The 21,522-nt window shown below is 43.8% G+C and overlaps 1 protein-coding gene across 3 annotated transcripts in view; it reads right to left on the reverse strand.

Annotated features, from left to right (window-relative positions):
- Positions 1–19,307, reverse strand: part of LOC132399747 (protein-glutamine gamma-glutamyltransferase 2-like) — an 86,412-nt gene extending 67,105 nt beyond the window's left edge. For 2 of the 3 annotated variants that reach the window (XR_009514057.1, XM_059980455.1), the window contains exons 1-3: positions 19,208–19,257; positions 17,795–17,868; positions 8,947–9,141 (exon numbers count right to left, since the gene is read on the reverse strand). Coding sequence is in view for 2 of the 3 variants with exons in the window: in XM_059980455.1 (XP_059836438.1) it covers positions 8,947–9,141; positions 17,795–17,804 (205 nt within the window). In the remaining variant the exon portion in view is untranslated. Of the gene's footprint in view, positions 1–8,946; positions 9,142–17,794; positions 17,869–19,207 lie in introns of all 3 variants that reach the window. The other variant, XM_059980456.1, reaches the window with a different exon arrangement.
- Positions 19,308–21,522: the final 2,215 nt, after the last annotated feature.

The raw sequence follows: 21,522 nt of genomic DNA on the forward strand, positions 1-21,522 counted from the left end.
CAAATAGCCTCTGACAACCAAGTCCAACTCCTGACCTTCTTGTGTGGCTTAGCCTCTAAGCTCGATAGAACTGTTTCTACAACAGGAGAAGGGGCAAAGGCGGATCCTGGTGCCTTCAAACCAGTGCTTCGGGTAGATGGAGCTTGTCAGCCTGGGAAGGCAGTCCATCTAAGAGAGGGAAAACTCTGATTTCAAACCTCCGCTGCCTTGCAGCCTTATCCACTCATGGGAAAGGCTCCGGGAGTAAACTCTGAGGATGAATCTGGAGCTGGAGTCCCTCAGGCAGTCCGACATTGCCTTCTACGTCACTGGTGCCAAGCTATATCAGCCCTTGCCCTTTCCTCGGACAACATCAGTGGCATGGAGAGGGGAGACTTGCTGCTTGGGCAACTGCCGGTATTCCATACAGCCTTGCCCAGGCCTGCGCCCTGGAGAGGACAAGACTTTCCAGGCGCAGATCCATGGTCTCGCAAGACTAACGGATGCCACACACACACAGCATTAGTAGTAAAATCTTAATCAGGGCATTACACCAAAAATAGTCATGTCCTCATGACTTCAAGATCTACCGCCCATCATTAATAACACAATTTTCAAGGGAATTTTGTTATGTCATGACCTCCAAACCACTTGTAAATGGTAGTGACATACTACTATCTAGGGGGATAGATGCAACATTCTGTTCCTCCAGTGTGTCATACTGGGGCCTGTCTGGGCCTTTCCTGAACTTTGAGACCTCCTTATCCGGCTTTCCACTTCTTCAGTTTGAGTCACTCCTTGGGATCTTTCCTGTCTCCTTGTAGATGCCCCCTCTGTCCATTACTCATCCCTTCTGGCAGCTCAGGTCTCCCTACCACTTGACTGAGTTCAGCTACATCCTCAATTACCTTGAAGTCCAACTTCCCTTCATTGTTCAGCTGCAAGTCTGCCTATCCACTGCTAGCTCCCCCTGTTGCATCCAAGTCAGCATGGGGAGGTTCGGGAATCTTGTCATCAATTATTGGGGAATTTGCATAAGGTAACATATATCACACCCCATTTCCTCATCCTCTGAGTCTGTCCAGCATTCGGAGAATAGGTCCCTTTCAGCTCTCTCCACTGATTGTCTTTCTGTTCCCCCACTTTGGTGCAGAGTCATCCTGCTAGGTGTAGAGTCCATGTCAGACTCTGGGTCAACATGTACCTCCTGTCCTAGAGGTAAAAGGTGGTTTCAATGAAGAATTTTGACAGGCCCATTCCCATCTTCTAGCTTCACCCAGAACACTGGCATAATTGACATCTTACTCTCCAGTACATGGAGCATAGCCACCCAGCAGTCAGCCAACTAATGCTTTCCTGGTAGCTCCAAATTCCTTACATCTCCGAGCATCAGCTGAGAGAACCTAACCTTTTGATCATATCTCCTCTTGTTTCTTTGATTCTTCTTGGCAGCAGAGACCTCTGCTATTTCATAAGCCTTTTGCAATTCCCTCCTCATGTCAGACATATAGGTCTTCTGTGGGAAGTCTTCCCCACCATTCCCAAAATAGAGATCCACAGGCAATCTTGCTTTGAGCCCGAACATCAAATAGTAATGCGAGTACCCAATAGCTTCATTCTGTGTACAGTTGTGGCAGTGGACCAGATGCCCAATATGCTGACTCCATTTATTCTACTTACTGATATGTCTGAGCAAGTCTAACAATGTCTGGTTGAACCTCTCCAGCTGGGAATCACCCTAAGGGTGATAAGGCGTAGTCCTCGGCTTCTCGACTCCAAGCATGCCCAGTAACTCATGTATGAGCCTACTCTCAAAATCCCTCCCCTGATCACAGTGCATCCATCTTAGAAAGCCATAATGAATGAAATACTTTTCCCATAGCACTTTGCCCACAGTGGATGCCCTCTGATCCTTTATAGGGAAGGCTTGAGCATACCTGGACTGGTCATCAGTAATAACCAAGACATTCTCAGTGTTGCTGGAATCAGACTCCATGGAGAAGAAACTCATAGATCAAGTGGCCCCACACTCTGTAAATGGAATAAGGGAGCGACCCTCAAAGGCCACGTCTTCCGTTGAATACATTGAATGTACAACTTACAGTACTCTTCAACTTCGGGCTTCATTCAGATCCAGTAGAACCAACCACTGACCAATCCATAGGTCATGTCAAACCCCAAATGACCTGAATCATCATGACGTGATTTCAACACAATTCCCCGATACTTCTCAGGCAAAACCAACTGGGAACGCAGAGGTCTGCCTTAGGGGGACGTGACCCTGTATAGAACCTGGTTCCATTCTTTCAGCAGCAGAGGTATGGCAGGGAGTTTCATCTTTCCACTCGGGTCATATCCCCTTCTGCAACGGGTGACCGAGCGGTATGCTACCTATACAAGGGTCATCTCGCTGAGAGGCTGGCACTACCCCAGGACTCAATGCAGACAACTGCTTCACCTTCAGAGTGGACAGTTTGCAGTAAGCCTGTGGATTGGCACAACAAGAAGCTCCTAAATGATCCACAGCTCTCTCCTGCCCTTGCCTTGCCTCTGACTTCCCCGTGGTAGAAAACTGGCACATTGTTTTTACTCCAGGTGCAGGAATGCTCTCCCACTCTCCGTCCATTTCCAGCCCTTCTTGCAGATGTCAGGTCAATGAATCCGAATCAATATTCCAGCCTCCCAGACAGGACTTCAAACTGAAATTATGGGAAGACAATGCTGCCAATCAATGATGGCCTGCAGCATCCAATTTTGCTGAGGTCAGGATAAAAGTCAATGGATTGTTGTCAGTCCTTGCCTCGAACTTGGCACCTTATTGTTAATCACTCAACTTATCCACCACAGCATTTCAGTGCCAGAAACTCCAAATTGTGCGTAGGGTAGTTTCACTTGGAGGGTGACAGACTTCAGCTGATGAAGTGATAGGTTTCAACCCAGTGCCTCGTCCTGATACACCCCTTAAACCCTCTTGGCTGCTATCTGTATGCAATACATATGGCATCTGGGGGTTCACAAAGCCCAACACAGGTAGTTTTGTCAGCAGCTCCTTCAACAATTGGAAGGCCTCTTCACATTTTCCATCGCAATTTGCTCCAAAAGGCTCTGAAGGACAAAGATAAACTTTACCATCTTCTCCTTTTGACCTCCTTCCTATCTTCCCCAAGGGGGGGTAAACGCACGGAAGCCGATTCAAAGGGTGGCTTGCTTTGGAGTAGTCCTCATAGGAAGTCATTCCTGCCTGTGGCCTTCAAACTTTACAACTCCTCCCTCGGAGAGTCAGACAACCTGAGCCAATAGGCTGGTCCTGGACTTATTTCCACTTGGAATAATTTACTTATTATTGCTTAATTATTTATGGTTTTATATAGCTATATTTCTAGACTATTCTTGGTTGGTGCGACTGTAACGAAACTCAATTTCCCTCGGGATCAATAAAGTATGTCTGTCTGTCTGTCTGAACCTCCAGTCGTACCCACAGGATCCAAGGAATGAGAGTAGAGCACTCACATTCTTGGGCCTTGGCCATGTGGTCCATCTTTGATGGACCCGTAATTACTCCACCCCGTGAGTACTATGTGCCCAAACATAGATGACAGACAGTTTGCAGAACTGGGACTTGTCCAGTGACATTTTAACCCTTCACCTTTCAGGTGGTCGAACACCTTCAGCAGCCTCATCGCCTACTCTTCCTGTGTGGACTCAGTACCTCAAGTAAGCTCATGACCCCAATAGTCTTCTCCGTGACACGATGGAAAGTGGCTGGTGCTCCTGATGTGCATTCTTTCAAAATGGAAGAATCCCAGTGGACTTATGAATGCTGTCTTCTCTTCACTCATGGGTGTCTGATAATACCCACTGATTAGGTCCAACTCACTGAGCCATTTTGCTCCACTCGGGCAGGCCAGTGCATCCTCAGTCCCTGGAAGGGGTGGACTGGTCATGGACTGTACGTTGGTTCAGTGTCCGATACTCAACACACATTTGTACCTTTCCATTCTCCTTCCTCACCACCACTATAGGAACTCAGTGATAATCACAGGTTTCTTCAGTTTCAGCCGATGCTGCGGAACATCCTCCACCTCTGTTCGTGCTAATCACCAACACCTTTTTCTGAACGGGCTGTCCTCTGTCACTCAGATGGTGTGGTGAGTACTCTTGGAACAACGCACATCGAACTCATCAGTAGGAAAGAGATTTTCAAACCTTAACATCTTCTCCATCAGTCTCCTTTTCCAACACCAGGGTACTGGGCAGTCACCAAAGTTAATTTTTCAGTTCCAGAAGATTGTTTCTCTCCTGATTTTCTCCCAAGAAAACTAGAGATTACAGTCACTGGGAAAAGATGTGCCTTCAGCATCCCCCGCCAAAGGGTGACCTCCCTCTCCAAGGTGTTCCTGTGTCACTGTCATCCTGTTTACCTGTACAGCTGACAGCTTCTGCGTTTCGGGCCTCACCAGTACCGCAGCAGGTAAGCCTGACTCCTCTTCGGAGTGTCCAGCAGGAGGGCTTTAGCATCAGGCATTTGGGAAATTTGGTGTTTCCCATCATGAATTCCTTCCCCAGGCCGTAACACAGTGGGTTTGGACTGGGTGTGCTTCTCATTTCCTCATCTGTGTTCATTATCCGGCCTAGGATGGGCTTGCACCTTCTCAAACACAGCTCTGAACACTGGGCGAATGGACAAGGTTTTCAGGAAACTCTCTCCAATTCTCTCCTTGCAGGCTCCCACTAGCCTCCTCATATTAGGAGTATTTGTTCCCACTAGAATTGAAGCTTCACCCTTCTCAACTGGGTCTGGACAGACTGACACTAACATATCAAAAGCCTCAGCTACACCAACATCTGCTTCTGAAAGTTCCAGCTTCAACAAGGAACTAAGTAGTCATCAGCACCAAGGCCCCAAAGCTCTAGGGCACTGAGTTGTGTCAGTGGTAAATGGGTTGGAGAAGGATTTGTACAGTAGACTAACCTGAGAACCTGTGCCGAGTATGGCTCTAGCATAAATACCCTCAATCCATAGGGATATGCTGGAGCTTGGCCCACTAAGCCATCAGGAACAGAGTTTCACACTGTGGTATTGTTCTCGCCGAGATGCCAGGCCACTTCCTTACTGAGTCTCTCCGAGGTTCCCCGACTTCCCCTTTTGTTTCAGCAACCATTGGTTCACATTCTGAAGATTTTCCTGTCTTTCACACTTACACTGAAAATGTCCTTCTCACCACGGTTGTAATAGACAATACTCTTCACTCTCCTTTTCAAGGGAACCCATTCAGTAGCAGCCCTCTGCTTAATACATCCCACCAGTGGGTCCAGCTCCCTTTCAGCTTTGTCATGCTTGATAACAGCACCAGCCAATATCATCTGAGGTACCTCAGTTCTCAAATCTTTCATGAAATACTGTAAAACCCCTCTCAGTGTGTCATTAGGGATTGCTTTAGCAACAGAGGCTGCTACAAAGGACTGAGCCCTCCTGACGGAGGCCTCCCACTCCTCCATCACATTTCCTCCTCTCTTACTTCTGTAATCAACTCAATAAATGAGGGAGGAGGATGCATCCTACAAGGCTTTTGGAGGCTTACAGCAATCACGTCATGTGCCTGTGTGCCCTTTGCCACTTGGACTATCCTTAACTGGTTCATATCAGCCAGCTGGATGGCCCAAGCACAGCAGCTGTCTCTCTGGGCAGAAAGTTTCTCCCTTTCTCCTGACACATGCACCTAACCCCTTCACTGGGCTCTCTGTCATGCCAAAAACATTCTCTACACTTGCATGTAGCCCATAGAAGTGGGAAAGAGGTCCTTTCCCTTTAAGGACCTCACCGCCTCAGCAGCCAAACCTTTTAGACTTTTCACCAGTCGCTGTCTTTTCGCTTTATCGGAGCACTGCCACTCATCCAGCTTTTGAGAGGACTGCTCCGCCCAAGTTTCGTATCCCTCTGACTCCCTCGGGGGTGGGCTTCACTCCTGAGAATATTCTCAGCCTACGATAGCTTTGACTCTCTGCTTGTGCACTTTGGCATTCTCCGCCAGAGACCTACTTACTGATACCAAATGGGAATTTTCATTAGACCCTCCACATCATTCCACAGAAATGAAAGCAACCTGTCTTTAAAGTCTCTGCCCTCAGCTATGGGAAACTCGACTTCCAATTTGGCATCCTCGACTATACCTCCCTCTTCTCTGAAAGTACAGATGGCCCATGGCCCTGCCTCTCCTGGTACCCCAACTGTACGAGGCACATTCACTCCTGTCACATCATTGCAAGCCTGAACTAAAACAACATCTTTACCCATTTAGTCAAGCTGCCATTGCATGATTGTAACTTTCCCTAATACTTTAATGGTACTTAAAAACCCTAATCAACAGTTCAGCTGGGCTGTGGTTATCCACTCTGCTCAGTGCATAAACCATAGTTAAGAATAATCTCTTTGAAACACTCCAACACTTAATCCCTGTGGCATCCATAATCACGCCTCTTATTCAGTTCCCCATACAATAGTTTATCACAGGTTTAAACATACAAACAACTTAATGTATTCTTAGAGCAATCCAAGATGAGTTATCCAAGATGGCGGCATAACACAGTTTGCAGTGGTCTCTCTGGAAATGATATCAGTTATTTGTGAAGTGGGGTGCTGTGCACAATCCTAATCTGATGAAAAACAGACGTGGGAGCACAGAGGAACATCTGGAAATATCCAGGAAGGCCTTCTTCGTTGCTACTGCTGTTGTGAGGTCCAGGTCTCTGTTGAGAAGAACAGGCCCCAAGTCCTCGGGGTCACATTGCCGGTGGCTGGTGGCAGGGGCGTCGTAGTGCACTCGGCAGAGGATGGTGCTTGGAGAGGCTGTGCTGGAGGGGATGGTCGGGGGCTCAGAGGTTCGACAGACTCACAGTCCGCTGCAGTCGGGGCACTTTCAGTGTGTGCTGCGTCTGTGAGTCTGAGTCCGGCGGTGCCGTGGAAGTCCATAGCGGGGTATTCCCTTCTGCCGCCTGCGTGGGATAACGTCTATTGGGACCATGAGGACTAGTGGAAACTGTGCAGTGGTTTCTTTCAAACATATAGTCTTTTAACATCTTTGGACTATTTTTACTGTGCCCATGGTCTTTTTTTATCAATTATGGTATTGTCTGCACTGTTGTAACTATATGTTAACTATAACTATATGTAACTATGTGGATTTGTGTAGGTCTTGTAGCTTTAGTTTTTGGCTTGTTGGGTGGTAGAGTTGGTCTCCTGACTTGGTGTATCTGAGTAATCTTGTTTTGTCTGGAGGATTTGGAGCTCCTTTCCAGGGAATGCGCTAAGATGGTAGTGTGATATTAATACGCAGCAGCCTCTCTGGACTCTGGATTTGGGGATTGCCAAACGTTATGTGGATTTTCTGCTGTAATCTGTTTTGGCGTGTGCTTTTGTGATATCATTCTGGAGGAACATTGTCTCATTTTTTAACTGCATTGCATTTGTGGTTTTTAAATGACAATAAACTGAAATTCAATTACATAGTATTCAGTGAATCTAATCCCAGACAACCCCCACAATGAAACCCTTTTTCACCGAGTGTCTCTAGAGATGTGGCTTGTTAGCCCCTTGATAACAGTGGTGAGAAAACCCCCTTTCTCAGACTCTGTATGCCTAGGGTCAATATGACTTGGGTCCCACCAAAATCAAGAGGTCAGGATATCTTGGCCACCTGAACCCCGATCTGTGTGAATACTGTGTAATTACTGCCCCCATGCAATTGCCCATTGGTAAGAAATAGCAGACTGTACAGTGCATACAGTCATAAAGAAAGCATATTTAAGAATATTAACCATTATTAAAGAAGAAAGGAAAAAAGAGAAAAGGCCCTTCATAATTAAAACAATCAAATGTGCACAGGTTGAAGCTCAGATATTTCAAAAATTGATGTGTCCAATGTACTCATGGTGCCACTCCTATTCACTGATCACCGGTAGGATTTGCCTTCTTGGACACCTCCAAATCATGCATTCACATTGGATCAAATCCTATGGCTGGTTCTCTTGAGCTTCTTATATCTCCATCTCCCACCAAAAGGACCTTGACCCTCCCCAGTGTCCGTCATAATAGCCCTCCAACCAGCTTCTCCCAATTCCACCATCCTGATCAGATGACACTACATTCCTAAGCATGAACATCACAGCCCCTTATCTTTATCCGTAACCCAAACACTACCAGCAAAAAACTGTTTCTATAGAAAACTATTAAATGGAATACCCTACAACATTAGTAGTAAAATCTTAACCAGGGCATTACACCAAAAATAGTCATGTCCTGCTTCTACAGAAACCACTAAATAAAATACCCTACAATATTAGCAGTAACATCTTAACCAGGGCATTACACCAAAAATAGTCATGTCCTGCTTCTACAGAAACCACTAAATAAAATACCCTACAACATTAGCAGTAACATCTTAACCAGGGCATTACACTTATGTATTCCATTCTACTGCTGCAGTAAAAAAAAACAAATTTCATGATGTACGCATGTAATGATAAATCTGTCTCTGATATGGGTCTCTATTGTGGACTTAGAGTGGGAAGGGGGCTAGAAGAGGGGAATCATGGTTGCAGAAAGGGTAAGGGAAAGGGGAGGGAGTGGGAAGCACCAGAGAGACATTTTGTGATAATGAATAAACCATTTGTTTGGAATCAAATGACCTCGCCTGGTGTCTCAGGGCTGGGTTAATCTGCTCCCGTGCCAACAACCGCCCCGGCACTCTTCCTCTGCCGCCTGTCAACACCTCTCCCCTGGGCGCTCCACCCTCTCAATTCTAAACATCATTTGCTCTTATCAGATTTACAAACTTGTTTTCCACTCCACGTTGACAAATACATTACTGTGCAAGAGTCTTAGGCACCCTAGATATATATAATGTCTAAGACTTTGAACAGTACTGGAATATTTTGTGAAATTTCCCTGTTTCAAACCTTATTTATTACCTGTCTGAGCAACAAATTTAATTCTATCGTTATCTGGATCATACTGATTTTTATTGAAGTGGATCGTGATGTGGAAAGTCTGGCCTCGCCGGATTATCAGACTCTTGGTACTAATCTCTGCGGTCCTGTGCTCTTTGTTGTTCTTCTCACAGTGAAAGTCAACATGACTCAGGACAGGTCCACGATCATAGACAGCTAAAGGAAAGAAAAAAATTGTTAGGCTTTGAATTCTTGCAACTTCGAGCTGAGCAAAAATAAATGGTCAAGCTTAACACTTGCTAAGGAACACATAGTTGGTCTTGGTCTGTATTGCTCTGGATTACATCACATGTTAATCTTGCTATTTGGATCTGATCTCTTGTTTGCCTATCATGGCAATAAACTGTATGATATAAAAATTAGTCAGCCAATTGTACAGTACAATACCAGCAATTCATCATAATCAAGCCTGCAATAAGATAATCTATTTCTGGTTACATTACGGTAGCAGACAAATGAACTTTATTGAAACAAACCAAGCATTTGTATGCAGGTATAGTCAATATAAATCTGTAAAATGTGTAAAATCTGACCATATTTTAGTTCTAGATAAGTGATGTTCTATCTATAACAGAAGAGCATTTTGAAATAACTTCAGTGAGAATGATTGAACAGCAGCCAGAGATCAGGAGCGAGAGGAAGTGACTGTCTGAGGTCAGTGAGTGTGTATTAACAAGCAATACCTCACAGGACTTCCAGAATTTGGAAAGCGGCTAATCAGAGATCGGGATCAAGAGAAGGAGTGATTCACACAGCTTAGCAAACATACATTAAAAAGGCATTGTTTCACGGGGATTTTGGCATTTGAACAGCAACCGATCAGAGATAAAATAAGGCAGGGGCATGTGGAACGGTCTTTGTTAGAGCAGATCGTGTTGAGTGGGGACTTTGAGGCTTCTAGCTCTTCACGGCTTCAGCAAGGAGAGGCTTGAGTGAGGGAAGGCAAAAAACTGTAGGTAGATATTTTTGTTCCAGTTTGTACTTCTACTGTTTCCTTTTTTATATAATTGCACAGTTAGAGCAGTAGGAATGCCAGTCAGAATAGTTGGATACTCCTCTTGCAGGATGTGGGAAGGCAGGGAGACCTCTGGTATCCCTGATGACTGCAACAGCAAGAAGTGCACCCAGCTGCAGCTCCTAACACTCCACATTGAGTTCCAGCCGGAATTGTATGAACACCAGATCACTGGGAAGGCTGAGGGGATGATAAACAGGGCATTTAGAGAGGTAGTTACACCTAAAGTGCAGGATACAGGAAACCGGGTGACAGTCCAGGAAGGGTAAAGGCTAGTACAGAGTTTCCCTGTGGCCATCCCCCTCAACAACAGATTTACAACTTTGGATACTTTTGGGAGTGGAGGATTGCTAGCAGAGGAAAGTCCAGCAGAAAGGTGTCCACCAAAATCAGCTCTGTGGCTCAGAAGGGAAGGGGTATGAACAGGATAGTTGTGGTGATAGGGGATTTTTTAGTTAGCAGAACAGAAAGTAAGTTCTGTGGATGAGAATCAGATTCCAGGATGGTATGTTACCTCCCAGGTGCCAGTTTCCGGGACGTGTCGGATTGAGTCCTCAGCATCCTTAAGTGGGATGGTGAGCAGCCAGAGGTCATGTCTTTATAGGTACCAATGACATAGGTAAGAAAAGAGATGAGGTTCTATAAAGTGAATTTAGAGAGTTAGGTGCTAAGTTAAAGGACAGGACTCCAGGATCTCAGGATTGCTACTTGTGACACGTGCTGGTGAGGCCAGAAATAGGAAGGATCAAACAGTTTAACATTTGGCATTGGAGTTGGTGTAGGAGGGAGGGTGTCAGATTTTTGAATCATTGGGAAGGAGGAAGAAGAGATGGCTTGCAGCTAAATTGGAGGGGAACATGTATCCTAGTGAGAAAGTTTGCTAGTATTGCACGATGGGGGATGGGTTTAAACTAGAGATGCAAAGTGATGGGAACCAGAGTGCCAGAATAAATGATTGTGAAAGTGATTGTGGAGACAGATGTTGTTAAGATCACAAAGTCAGAAAACAAAAGGTTGAGCATGGTGGGAGTAATGTTCAGAGTTGTGTATATTTCAATGCAAGATGAAAAGGCAGATGAGCTTAGGGCATGGATCAACATATGGAATTATGACATTGTAGCCACTAGTAAGTCTTGGTTGCAGGAGGGGCAAGAATGGCAGCTCAATATTTCAGGGTAGTGTTGCTTTAGATGCGTTAGAGCAGGAGGGAGTAAAGGCGGAGAGGTGGTGTTACTAGTCAGGAAGAATGTCATGGCAGTGTTCAGTCAGGACAGACTGGAGTACTCATCTAGTGAGGCATTATGGGTGGAAACGAGGACTAAGAAAGGTATGACCATGTTAATGAGACTATATTTCAGATCACCCAACAGTCAGCAAGTTTTAGAGAGATTGCAGACTATTGCCAGAAACAGGATTGTGATGGAGAAGGTGATTTTAACTTTCCACAGGTTGTCTGAGACTCCCATACTGTAAGAGGACTGGATAGGATAGAATTTGTCAAATGTGCTCAGGAAAGTTTTCTTTATCAGTACATAATGCCATTTTCATTTATTTCAAGGTGATTATGGAAAAAGGTAGGTCTGGCCCTTGCTTTGAGATTCTGAATTGGAGAAAGGCCAACTTTAATGGTATCAGAAAGCATTTGTTTAAGGAACTTGTTCTTTACAAATGAACCGAATCTCAAATAACAATGAGTCAGAATATAGGAACGAGATAGACCGCCTAGTGCACTCGTCTCATGACAACAATCTTTCCCTCAGTATCAGCAAAACAAAAGGGCTGGTCAGAAAGTGAAGGGGCAGTGAACAGGCTCCTGTTTATGAGAATGGTGCTGAGGTCAAGAGGGTTGAGAACTTCACGTTTCTAAGCCTGTCCCAGTTCAAACATGTCAACCAAGAAAATACACAAGCACCTCTACATCATCAGGCAGATAAAGAAATTTGACATGCCTGTTTCAACTCTCACCGTGGAAAGCATCCAATCTGAATGCACCAGGGTTGGTATGGCAACTGCTCTGCATCATGCAAACCAGGCTCCCCTTCATGGACTCCACCTATATCTGTCACCGCCTTGGAAAATAGCTTGCCCACCCTCAACATTCTCTTACCCCACTTCCTTTGAGCGGAAGATTCAAAAGCCCAAAAGCATGGTCCCCCAGGCTCAACAAAAGCTTTTGTCCTACTGTTGTATGACTATTGAGTGATTCCCTAGTACAATAAGATTGATTCTTAACCTCACAACCTACCTTGTTATGACCTCCACTAACTGTGACATTTCACCGTGCATTATGTTATTGTTTTCCCTTTAAACTGCCTCAAAGCACTGATGTGATGAAATGGTCTGTGTGAATGGTATGCAAAACAAAGGTTTTCATTGTACCTGGGTACACGACAACAATAAACCAATTTACCAAAAGAACTACTTTCCAACTTCTTAAGGGCTTGAGCTACAGTGCTGGGTAGTCTAGGACTTAGAATGGTAAACCTCTGAAGGTGTATAGTATTTTAGGCCTTAGACAGGGCAAATGTGCAGTCTTTTTCCTAGGGAACTGGAACCAGGTACTAAAGGGCCTGGATTTAAGGTAAGACAGGAAAATATTAAAAGTGATCTGAAGGGAACATGTAAAGAACATCTAAAGAAATGTATTAAGAGAAAAGGTTTAGAGGAGTGTGAAGTTAATGTGGGCAAATGGCATTGCTGAAGTGGGCACCCTGGGTGCTATGAAGTTGTTAGACTAAAGGGTCTGCTTCTTTCATAGACTTGTTGACTTTATTTTCTGTTTTACTCTACAACACTTAGTTTCATTGATTGGTAAGGACTCAGAATGGGTCAGTTCCTTCAAAAGGTGATAACAGCTCTTTGTTGGAGAAAGTGGAAGCAAAGTCCATACAGGAAGTTGGCAAATTCTGAGTGCAATTCCAGAATGTAAGGATCAGAAATCAGGATGAAAAGGCTTCAGAAGATCTGTTGATAGCCTTGGGATGAAGAGTGAAAAAAACTGTAGAGAACAGAAAAGTTGAGAATATGATTGGGTGAAGACCAAAAGTAAAATCATTTCGATCATATTGCAGTGTTGCACTAACCATCACAGCTGGTCTGTAAACACTCCTGCCAGACAGGAGTTCTTGTGTCAGAAAAGAGACAACACGTCTATGAATGCTAAAATTTTCAAAGTAAGTTAGGTATAAACACTCTCCAGCCATTAGGAAAGCTTCAGTAAACAGAAAAAAGTTGTAAGTTGTAGCTTATAATAACATGAGAAAAGCAGATGTAGACGTAGCTTGTTTGGCCTTTGATACATGTACTGCCATTCAATACAATCATGGATGATCTGTTAACTGCAGCGCCACTCTTCCATATTAACCCAACATACAGGTTACCAGGATTACGCAGATAAAAGGATTGTTCACTGAGGGAACTTGCAGCACATCGATTTGCGTTGTGAACTGACTGCTACCTTGCAGAGGTCAAATAGCAGTTTTCTCACACCTCCTCATATCCACCATTGAATATCAGCCATTGTCTCCCAGACAGACATTGACCTTACTTCCTCTGAAAATTGTTCCTCCACACCCTCCAGCCTCAACAGCACCACATAAAACCACCGTGCCTCCTGCAAGAAGGACCGTTCTGGCAGACAAATTGCTTAAGCTTGACCCACAGATCTTACTTCTTCCCTGAACAGTCTGTTCCTAATTACGTCTGTGACTCCTCTGACTTGCTCCAACATATTAATAATTTCCAGCTTCTTGGTCCAATCCACTTTATTTTCACCATGATTATCCAATTCCCCAGCATCTTTATCCCTCACCAGGAAAGCACTAGGTGTCTTTTGCTTCTATCTGTCCCCACCACTCCCTCCACCATAACCCACCTTTGCCACATTAAGCCACCTCCTTTAAATTAACTTGCTTCCTCCAGATAGAAGTTATAATGTTAAGAATCTATGAGTGTCTAAACATCAGCTAACTTTATGGATTAAAGTCCTTGCTTTATTCCTAATTTGACATCTTCCTTCATTTTTTATTCCATTAAACTCATGACTACTTTGGAGTTACTTCTTGTTCATATGCTGAACTCCAAAGTGTCATCATCTTTGTTTCTATTTACCAGCTGTTTATGATTATCTGGCCCATCTTTAACTTTTATTTCAATCTTTGCCCCTCTATCTCCATCTCAGTATACTTCAGAGACAAATATCCATTACATGCCAACAGACAGCCCTCAGAGATCTTGATTGAACATCTTCCAACCTTTGAGAACTCTCATTTCTGCAATTTCAACATGCCTGTTTGGGTGCAAATATCATTCTGTGCCAGTGCTCCTGAGAGGTTTTCCTTGTCTCTCCTTCATGGATTTTTTTTTACCAGAGTTGACAAATGCACCCGTTTCATTTAGAAACAGAAAAACATAGAAAATAGTTACAGGAGTAGGCCATTCAGCCCTTCAAGCCTGCACCACCATTCAGTATGATCATGGCTGATCATCCAACTCAGAACCCTGTACCTGCTTTCTCTCCATACCCCCAATCCCTTTAGCCACAAGGGCCATATCTAACTTCCTCTTAAATATAGCCAATGAACCAGCCTCAACTGTTTCCTGTGGCAGAGAATTCCACAGATTCACCACTCTGTGTGAAGAAGTTTGTCCTCATCTTGGTCCTAAAAGGCTTCCCCTTTATCCTTAAACTGTGACCCCTCATTCTGGACTTCCCCAACATCGGAAACAATCTTTCTGCACCTAGCCTGTCCAATCCCTTTAGAATTTTATAAGTTTCAATAAGATCCCCCCTCAATCGTCTAAATTCCAGTGAGTATAAGTCTAGTGAGATCCAGTCTTTCTTCATATGAAAGTCCTGCTATCCCAGGAATCAATCTGGTGAACCTTCTCTGTACTCCCTCTATGGCAAGAATGTCTTTCCTCAGATTAGGGGACCAAAACTGCACACAATACTCTAGGTGTGGTCTCACCAAGGCCTTGTACAACTGCAGTAGAACCTCCCTGCTCCTGTACTCAAATACTTTTGCTATGAATGCCAACATACCATTTGCCTTTTTCACTGCCTGCTGTACCTGCATGCCCACCTTCAATGACTGGTGTACAATGACACCCAGGTCTCGTTGCACCTCCCCTTTTCCTAATCGGCCACCGTTCAGATAATAATCTGTTTCCCTGTTCTTGCAACCAAAGTGGATAACCTCACATTTATCCACATTAAGTTGAACCTGCCACGAATTTGCCCACTCACCCAACCTATCCAAGTCACTCTGCATCCTGTTAGCATCCTCCTCACAGCTAATACCGCCGCCCAGCTTCGTGTCATCTGCAAACTTGGAGATGCTGCATTTAATTCCCTCGTCTAAAATCATTAATATATATTGTAAACAACTGGGGTCCCAGCACTGAGCCTTGCTGTACCCCACTAGTCACTGCCTGCCATTCTGAAAAGGTCCCGCTTACTCCCACTCTTTGCTTCCTGTCTGCCAACCAATTCTCTGTCCACATCAATACCATACCCCCAATACTGTGTGCTTTAAGTTTGCCTGTGTGGGACCTTGTCAAAAGTATTTTGAAAATCTAAATATACCACATCCACTGGCTCTCCCCTATCCACTCTACTAGTTACATCTTCAAAAAATTCTATGAGATTCGTCAGACATGATTTTCCTTTCACAAGTACATGCTGACTTTGTCCGATGATTTCACCTCTTTCCAAATGTGCTGTTATCACATCTTTGATAACCGACTCGAGCATTTTCCCCACCACCGATGTCAGACTAACCGGTCTATAAGTCCCCGCTTTCTCTCTCCCTCCTTTTTTTAAAAAGGAGCCACCCTCCAATCCTCAGGAACTAATCCCGAATCTAAGGAGTTTTGAAAAATTATTACTAATGCATCCACTATTTCTTGGGCTACTTCCTTAAGCACTCTGGGATGCAGACCATCTAGCCCTGGGGATTTATCTGCCTTTAATCCCTTCAATTTACCTAACACCACTTCCCTACTAACATGTATTTCCCTCAGTTCCTCCATCTCACTAGACCCTCGGTCCCCTACTATTTCTGGAAGATTATTTATGTCCTCCTTAGCGAAGGCAGAACCAAAGTAGTTATTCAATTGGTCTGCCATGTCCTTGTTCCCTGTGATCAATTCACCAGTTTCTGATGTGTAAGGGACCTACATTTGTCTTGACCAATCTTTTTCTTTTCACATATCTATAAAAGCTTTTACAGTCAGTTTTTATGTTCCCTGCCAGCTTTCTCTCATAATCTTTTTTCCCTTTCCTAATTAAGCCTTTTGTCCTCCTCTGCTAGTCTCTGAATTTCTCCCAGTCCTCAGGTGTGCCGCTTTTTCTTTGCTAATTTATATGTTTCTTCTTTGGACTTGATACTATCCCTAATTTCCCTTGTCAGCCATGGGTGCACTACCTTCCCTGGTTTATTCTTTTGCCAAACTGGGATGAACAATTGTTGTAGTTCATCCATGCAATCTTTAAATGCTTGTCATTGCATATCCACCATCAACCCTTTAAGTATCATTTGCCAATCTATCTTAGCTAATTCACGTCTCATACCTTCAAAGTTACCCTTCTTTAAGTTCCGAACTTTTGTTTCTGAATTAACTATGCCACTCTCCATCTTAATGAAAAATTCCACCATATTATGGTCGCTCTTACCCAAGGGGCCTCGCACAACAAGATTGCTAACTAACCCTTCCTCATTGCTCAAAACCCAATCTAGAATGGCCTGCTCTCTAGTTGGTTCCTCGACATGTTGGTTCAGAAAACCATCCCGCATACATTCCAAGAAATCCTCTTCCTCAGCACCCTTATCAACTTGGTTCACCCAATCTATATGTAGATTGAAGTCACCCATGATAACTACTGTTTCTTTATTGCATGCATTTCTAATTTCCTGTTTAATGCCATCCCCAACCTCACTACTACTGCTAGGTGGCCTGTACACAGCTCCTACCAGCGTTTTCTACCCCTTAGTGTTATGCAGCTCTACCCATATCGATTCCACATCCTCCAGGCTAATGTCCTTCCTTTCTATTGCGTTAATCTCCTCGCTAACCAGCAATGCTACCTCACCTCCTTTTCTTTCCTGTCTATCCCTCCTGAATATTGAATATCCCTGGATGCTGAGCTCCCGTCTTTGGTCACCCTGAAGCCATGTCTCTGTGATCCCAACTATATCATATTCATTAATAACTATCTGTTATATAACTATCATTGCATTAATAACAATTTATCCACCTTTTTACAAATGCTCTTCGCATTGACACACAAAGTCTTCAGGCTTGTTTTTACAACACTCTTAGCCTTTATACAAATATGTTGAAAAGTGGCTCTTTTTGCTTTTTGCCCTGGATTTGCCTGCCTGCCACTTTTACTTTTCACCTTACTACTTTTTGTTTCTACCCTCATTTTACACCCCTCTATCTCTCTGCACTTGTTCCCAACCCTCTGCCACATTAGTTTAAATCCTCCTGAACAGCAGTAGCACTGGCACTGGTACTTTCTGGTACTTCTACTCTCAACCCTTTTTCTTCATCCGGTGCAGGATAATATCCCATTGACCACACCATTCATCCCACCAGCCTCCACATTCCGCAAATAATCCCCTGCAACTTCAGCCTCATTGAATGGAGTGGGTTCTGATTTCCTGTCCAGAGAGACTTCGCTCCACAGTTTACTACATCACACTTTCTTTTATCAACATTCACATTTAATAAATAAAAATAAAAGCCAATGGAGGCAAACAAAGCAAATACTCTGGGATCTTCACTCACTATTTGCCATGTTGAAACAAGCTGAATGCTTTTTCTTTTCTTCCCTCTTAAGCACACATGCAGCACAACTTGACCTAAAATACAATTGAAACGGGCTATCTGACACATGATGGAAATGTGCATATAAATTTGCTTTATGTAAATTGCCCCACACATCATGTATGCAGAATATTCAAATCATTAAAGGCATGTTGTCTTCTTAAATGAGAAATTTTAATTCACAAAGTAAATTTAATTATTCGATTTATGATGGAGCATCATGACATTTTTTGTAACAGATTATCATAGTAATGAAAACATTTACTTTCCTACCAAAGATTTGCTAGATAGTTTCAACACTGACAGTGTCCCTTTAATTATAAATCCCTTCTTATTACTATGTGACCTACTTTCATTTTAAAGCATATAGAACATCAGATTGCATGGAACATCTGAATAAATTCTACCAATAAAGCAAAATGTCAAGAGTTACAAATTGATTAGGATGTTTGTTATTTTTCCATCTACTTTATTTACATATAAACACTGAAAGAGGAGTAGTTTCTAATTTAGTCAAGCTGTTGTGCAGCTTGAGTTAACACCAGCAGACTGTTAACCCCAGGTTTCACTTTGATTTGATTTGAAAAAAATTCTAAACTGATCTTTAGACCAGCTAAATAAAAATATCTAAAGTAATGCAAACTTGTGTGTGTATATATATATATATATCTTTGAAACTGTGTAATATGCTTAAAATCCAACAGATTTCGAACGGGAGATATATGAGTTTCCCTGATAAAGTAATTTCTATACATTTTAGGTACTTTTTTTGACATTAATGGAGGTCCTTTGAGTCAGCAAATACATGCTATCTCTCAAAAAAACACCCCACTGATTTCCTTGTAACACTATCTGCCCATTAATTTTTCCCAATCATCACTCTCTCAGTTCCTCTGCCAGATCCCTACACCAGGTGCAATTAGCCATATAACCAAGCTCATCTCCGGGATGTGGGAGATAACCCAAGCAAACCCACAGGGTAGAAGGAATAGTGTGCAGACCACACAGAAGTCAGGATCATCCTGAATTACCTGCAGTGCAATTGCGCCAAACTTTCCTCCCGCCCCCCGCCCCCCAAGGAGATGATACTTCCATCACAATTACAGAAAAAAATGTTCATTTGTATAGCAGGTATGAACTGGGTGCTTACGCACGCTAGTCCCTTTTGAACAGTTCTGAATGAATGAAATCTGTTATGAAAACAAAAGGGTCTTAAATGCATGTTCAACCATTTCTCTGAGTCTGTGGATTGGATTGTACTAAACAGACTTAGTGGCTTTTATGGAATTATTAAAATGTACTCCCAAACTGCCTGAACAAGGAAACAACGATCTACTACACCCTCTTCACATTAACTACTAAAATTAAACTCACCTGCCATCTCAAAGCCTTTGACTCGAACACTGGAGAACTGCACACTTCAGCAGACTCTGCGTCTCTAACACGTTGGAGGCAATTACAGTCTCTCTCACCAATGTTAGGAGGAAGTTTGGAATGGAAATTCAAATGCTGGAAACTTGCCAGCAACTTGTGACTGCATCTGGTTCTGATCAGATGCTGGTCTTTTACTATTGATGTAACATGATCTAGAGATTAAGGGCTGAACAACCTTTCATCATATTTTGGCAACCACTTCAAATGGTAGCCTGGTCCACTGGTCTCCACAGAGCTTTCTTTCTTTTTACAATATTTTTATTCAGAGAAAAAAAAACAAGATTTACAGAGTGCAACACATCTCAACATAACTTGTGTACATTCATATATTGTGATAAAATTGATCAAAATGTTATAGCATAACAGTCAAGAGAGGCAGGGGAAGCAGACAGAGAGAGCAGAGCACCCTTGTGGCCGTTCCCATCAACAATAAGTATACCGTACTGGATACTGTTGGTGGGGATGACCTACCAGGAACAAGTTGCAGTGGTCCTGTCTCTGGCACTGAGGTTGGACCCTCGACTAGGAAGGGGAGGAGGGAAGAGAAGAGAGCGGTAGTGATAGGGGATTCTATAGTCAGGGGGGCGGATAGGAGATTTTGTGGGGAAGATCGGGAGTCTTGGATGGTATGTTGCCTCCCTGGTGCCGGGGTCCGGGACATCTCAGATCGGGTGCAGGTTACTCTCGAGAGGGAGGGTAAGAACCCAGATGTTGTGGTCCTTGTAGGGACCAACAACGTGGGTAGGATGAGTGAGGGGGTCCTGCGTAGTGAGTTCAGGGAGTTAGGTGTGAAGCTGAAGAGCAGGACCTCCAGGGTAACAATCTCAGGATTGCTACGTGTGCCATGTGCGAGTGAGGCGAAGAATAGAATGATTATACAGATTAATACGTGGCTGAGAGGATGGTGCAGGAGGGAGGGCATCAGGTTTTTAGATAATTAGGCTTTGTTCCAGGGAAGGTGGGATGTGTTCCGACGGGACAGTTTACACCTGAACTGGAGCGCTACTAACACTCTTGCAGGAAAGTTTGCTAGTGCTTCTTGGGGGGGTTTAAACTAAATTTGGAAGGGGCTGGGATCCAGAATGTGAGAGAGGATAGCGAGAGGAAGAATAAAGGACAGGTGGGGACTACGCGGTTCCGGAATATTAAGTGTGTAGTAGAGAAAGGTGAGGCGGAACAAGCGATAAGGAGGACACATGTACAGAGAGATGGTCTGATGGAACATGGAGTTAAATGTGCTGAAAGAATAAGTAAATTTAGGAAGGACAACAAAATTCTAGGGGTGTATAGCCCAATGGGAGTTCGGGGAGCTGGGTTAAGCACAATAGGCAGTGACTTAAACAGAGAGAGGAGAAATGGGCTAAAAATTCTATATCTGAATGCACAAAGTGTCAGAAATAAGGCAGATGAGCTTGAAGCTCAGGTGCAAATGGGTAACTATGATGTTGTTGGGGTAACGGAGAAATGGCTGCAGGGAGATCAGACCTGGGAAATGAATGTACAAGGGTATACGTGCTATCGTAGGGACAGAAATGTGGGCAGAGGGGGTGGGGTGACCCTGCTGGTGAGGAATGAGATTCAGTCCTTTGCAAGGGGGGACATAGGATCAGGAGAAGTAGAGTCTGTGTAAATAGAACTAAGGAACAGTAAGGGCAAAAAGGCCCTAATGGGTGTTGTCTACAGGCCACCAAACAGTAGCATGGATATTGGGTGCAAGTTGAATAGGGAGTTAACATTGGCATGTGGCAAAGGAAATGTCGCAGTAGTTATGGGGGATTTCAACATGCAGGTGAACTGGGAGAATCAGGTTGGTGCTGGACCCCAGGATAGGGAGTTTGTAGAGTGCCTACGGGATGCATTCTTGGAACAGCTTGTACGAGAGCTGACTAGGGACAAGGCTATTCTGGATTTAGTGTTGTGTAATGAACAGGATTTGATAAGCAATCTTGAAGTAAAGGAGCCATTAGGGGGTAGTGATCATAATATGTTAAGTTTTTATCTGCAATTTGAGAAGGATAAGGGCAGATCGGAGGTGTCAGTGTTGCAGTTGAACAAAGGAGACTATGGACCCATGAGGGAAGAGCTGGTCAAAGCTGACTGGATGGATATCCTAGCAGAAAAGACAGTGGAACAGCAATGGCAGGTATTCTTGGGAATAATGCACAAGGTGCAAAATCAGTTCATCCCCTGGAGAAGGAAGGATTCAAAGGGGGGAAAGGGGCCACAGTGGTTGACAAAGGAAGTCAGAGATTGCA

This window comes from Hypanus sabinus, chromosome 9 (assembly GCF_030144855.1).
Source record: "Hypanus sabinus isolate sHypSab1 chromosome 9, sHypSab1.hap1, whole genome shotgun sequence".
Lineage (NCBI taxonomy): Eukaryota > Metazoa > Chordata > Chondrichthyes > Myliobatiformes > Dasyatidae > Hypanus > Hypanus sabinus.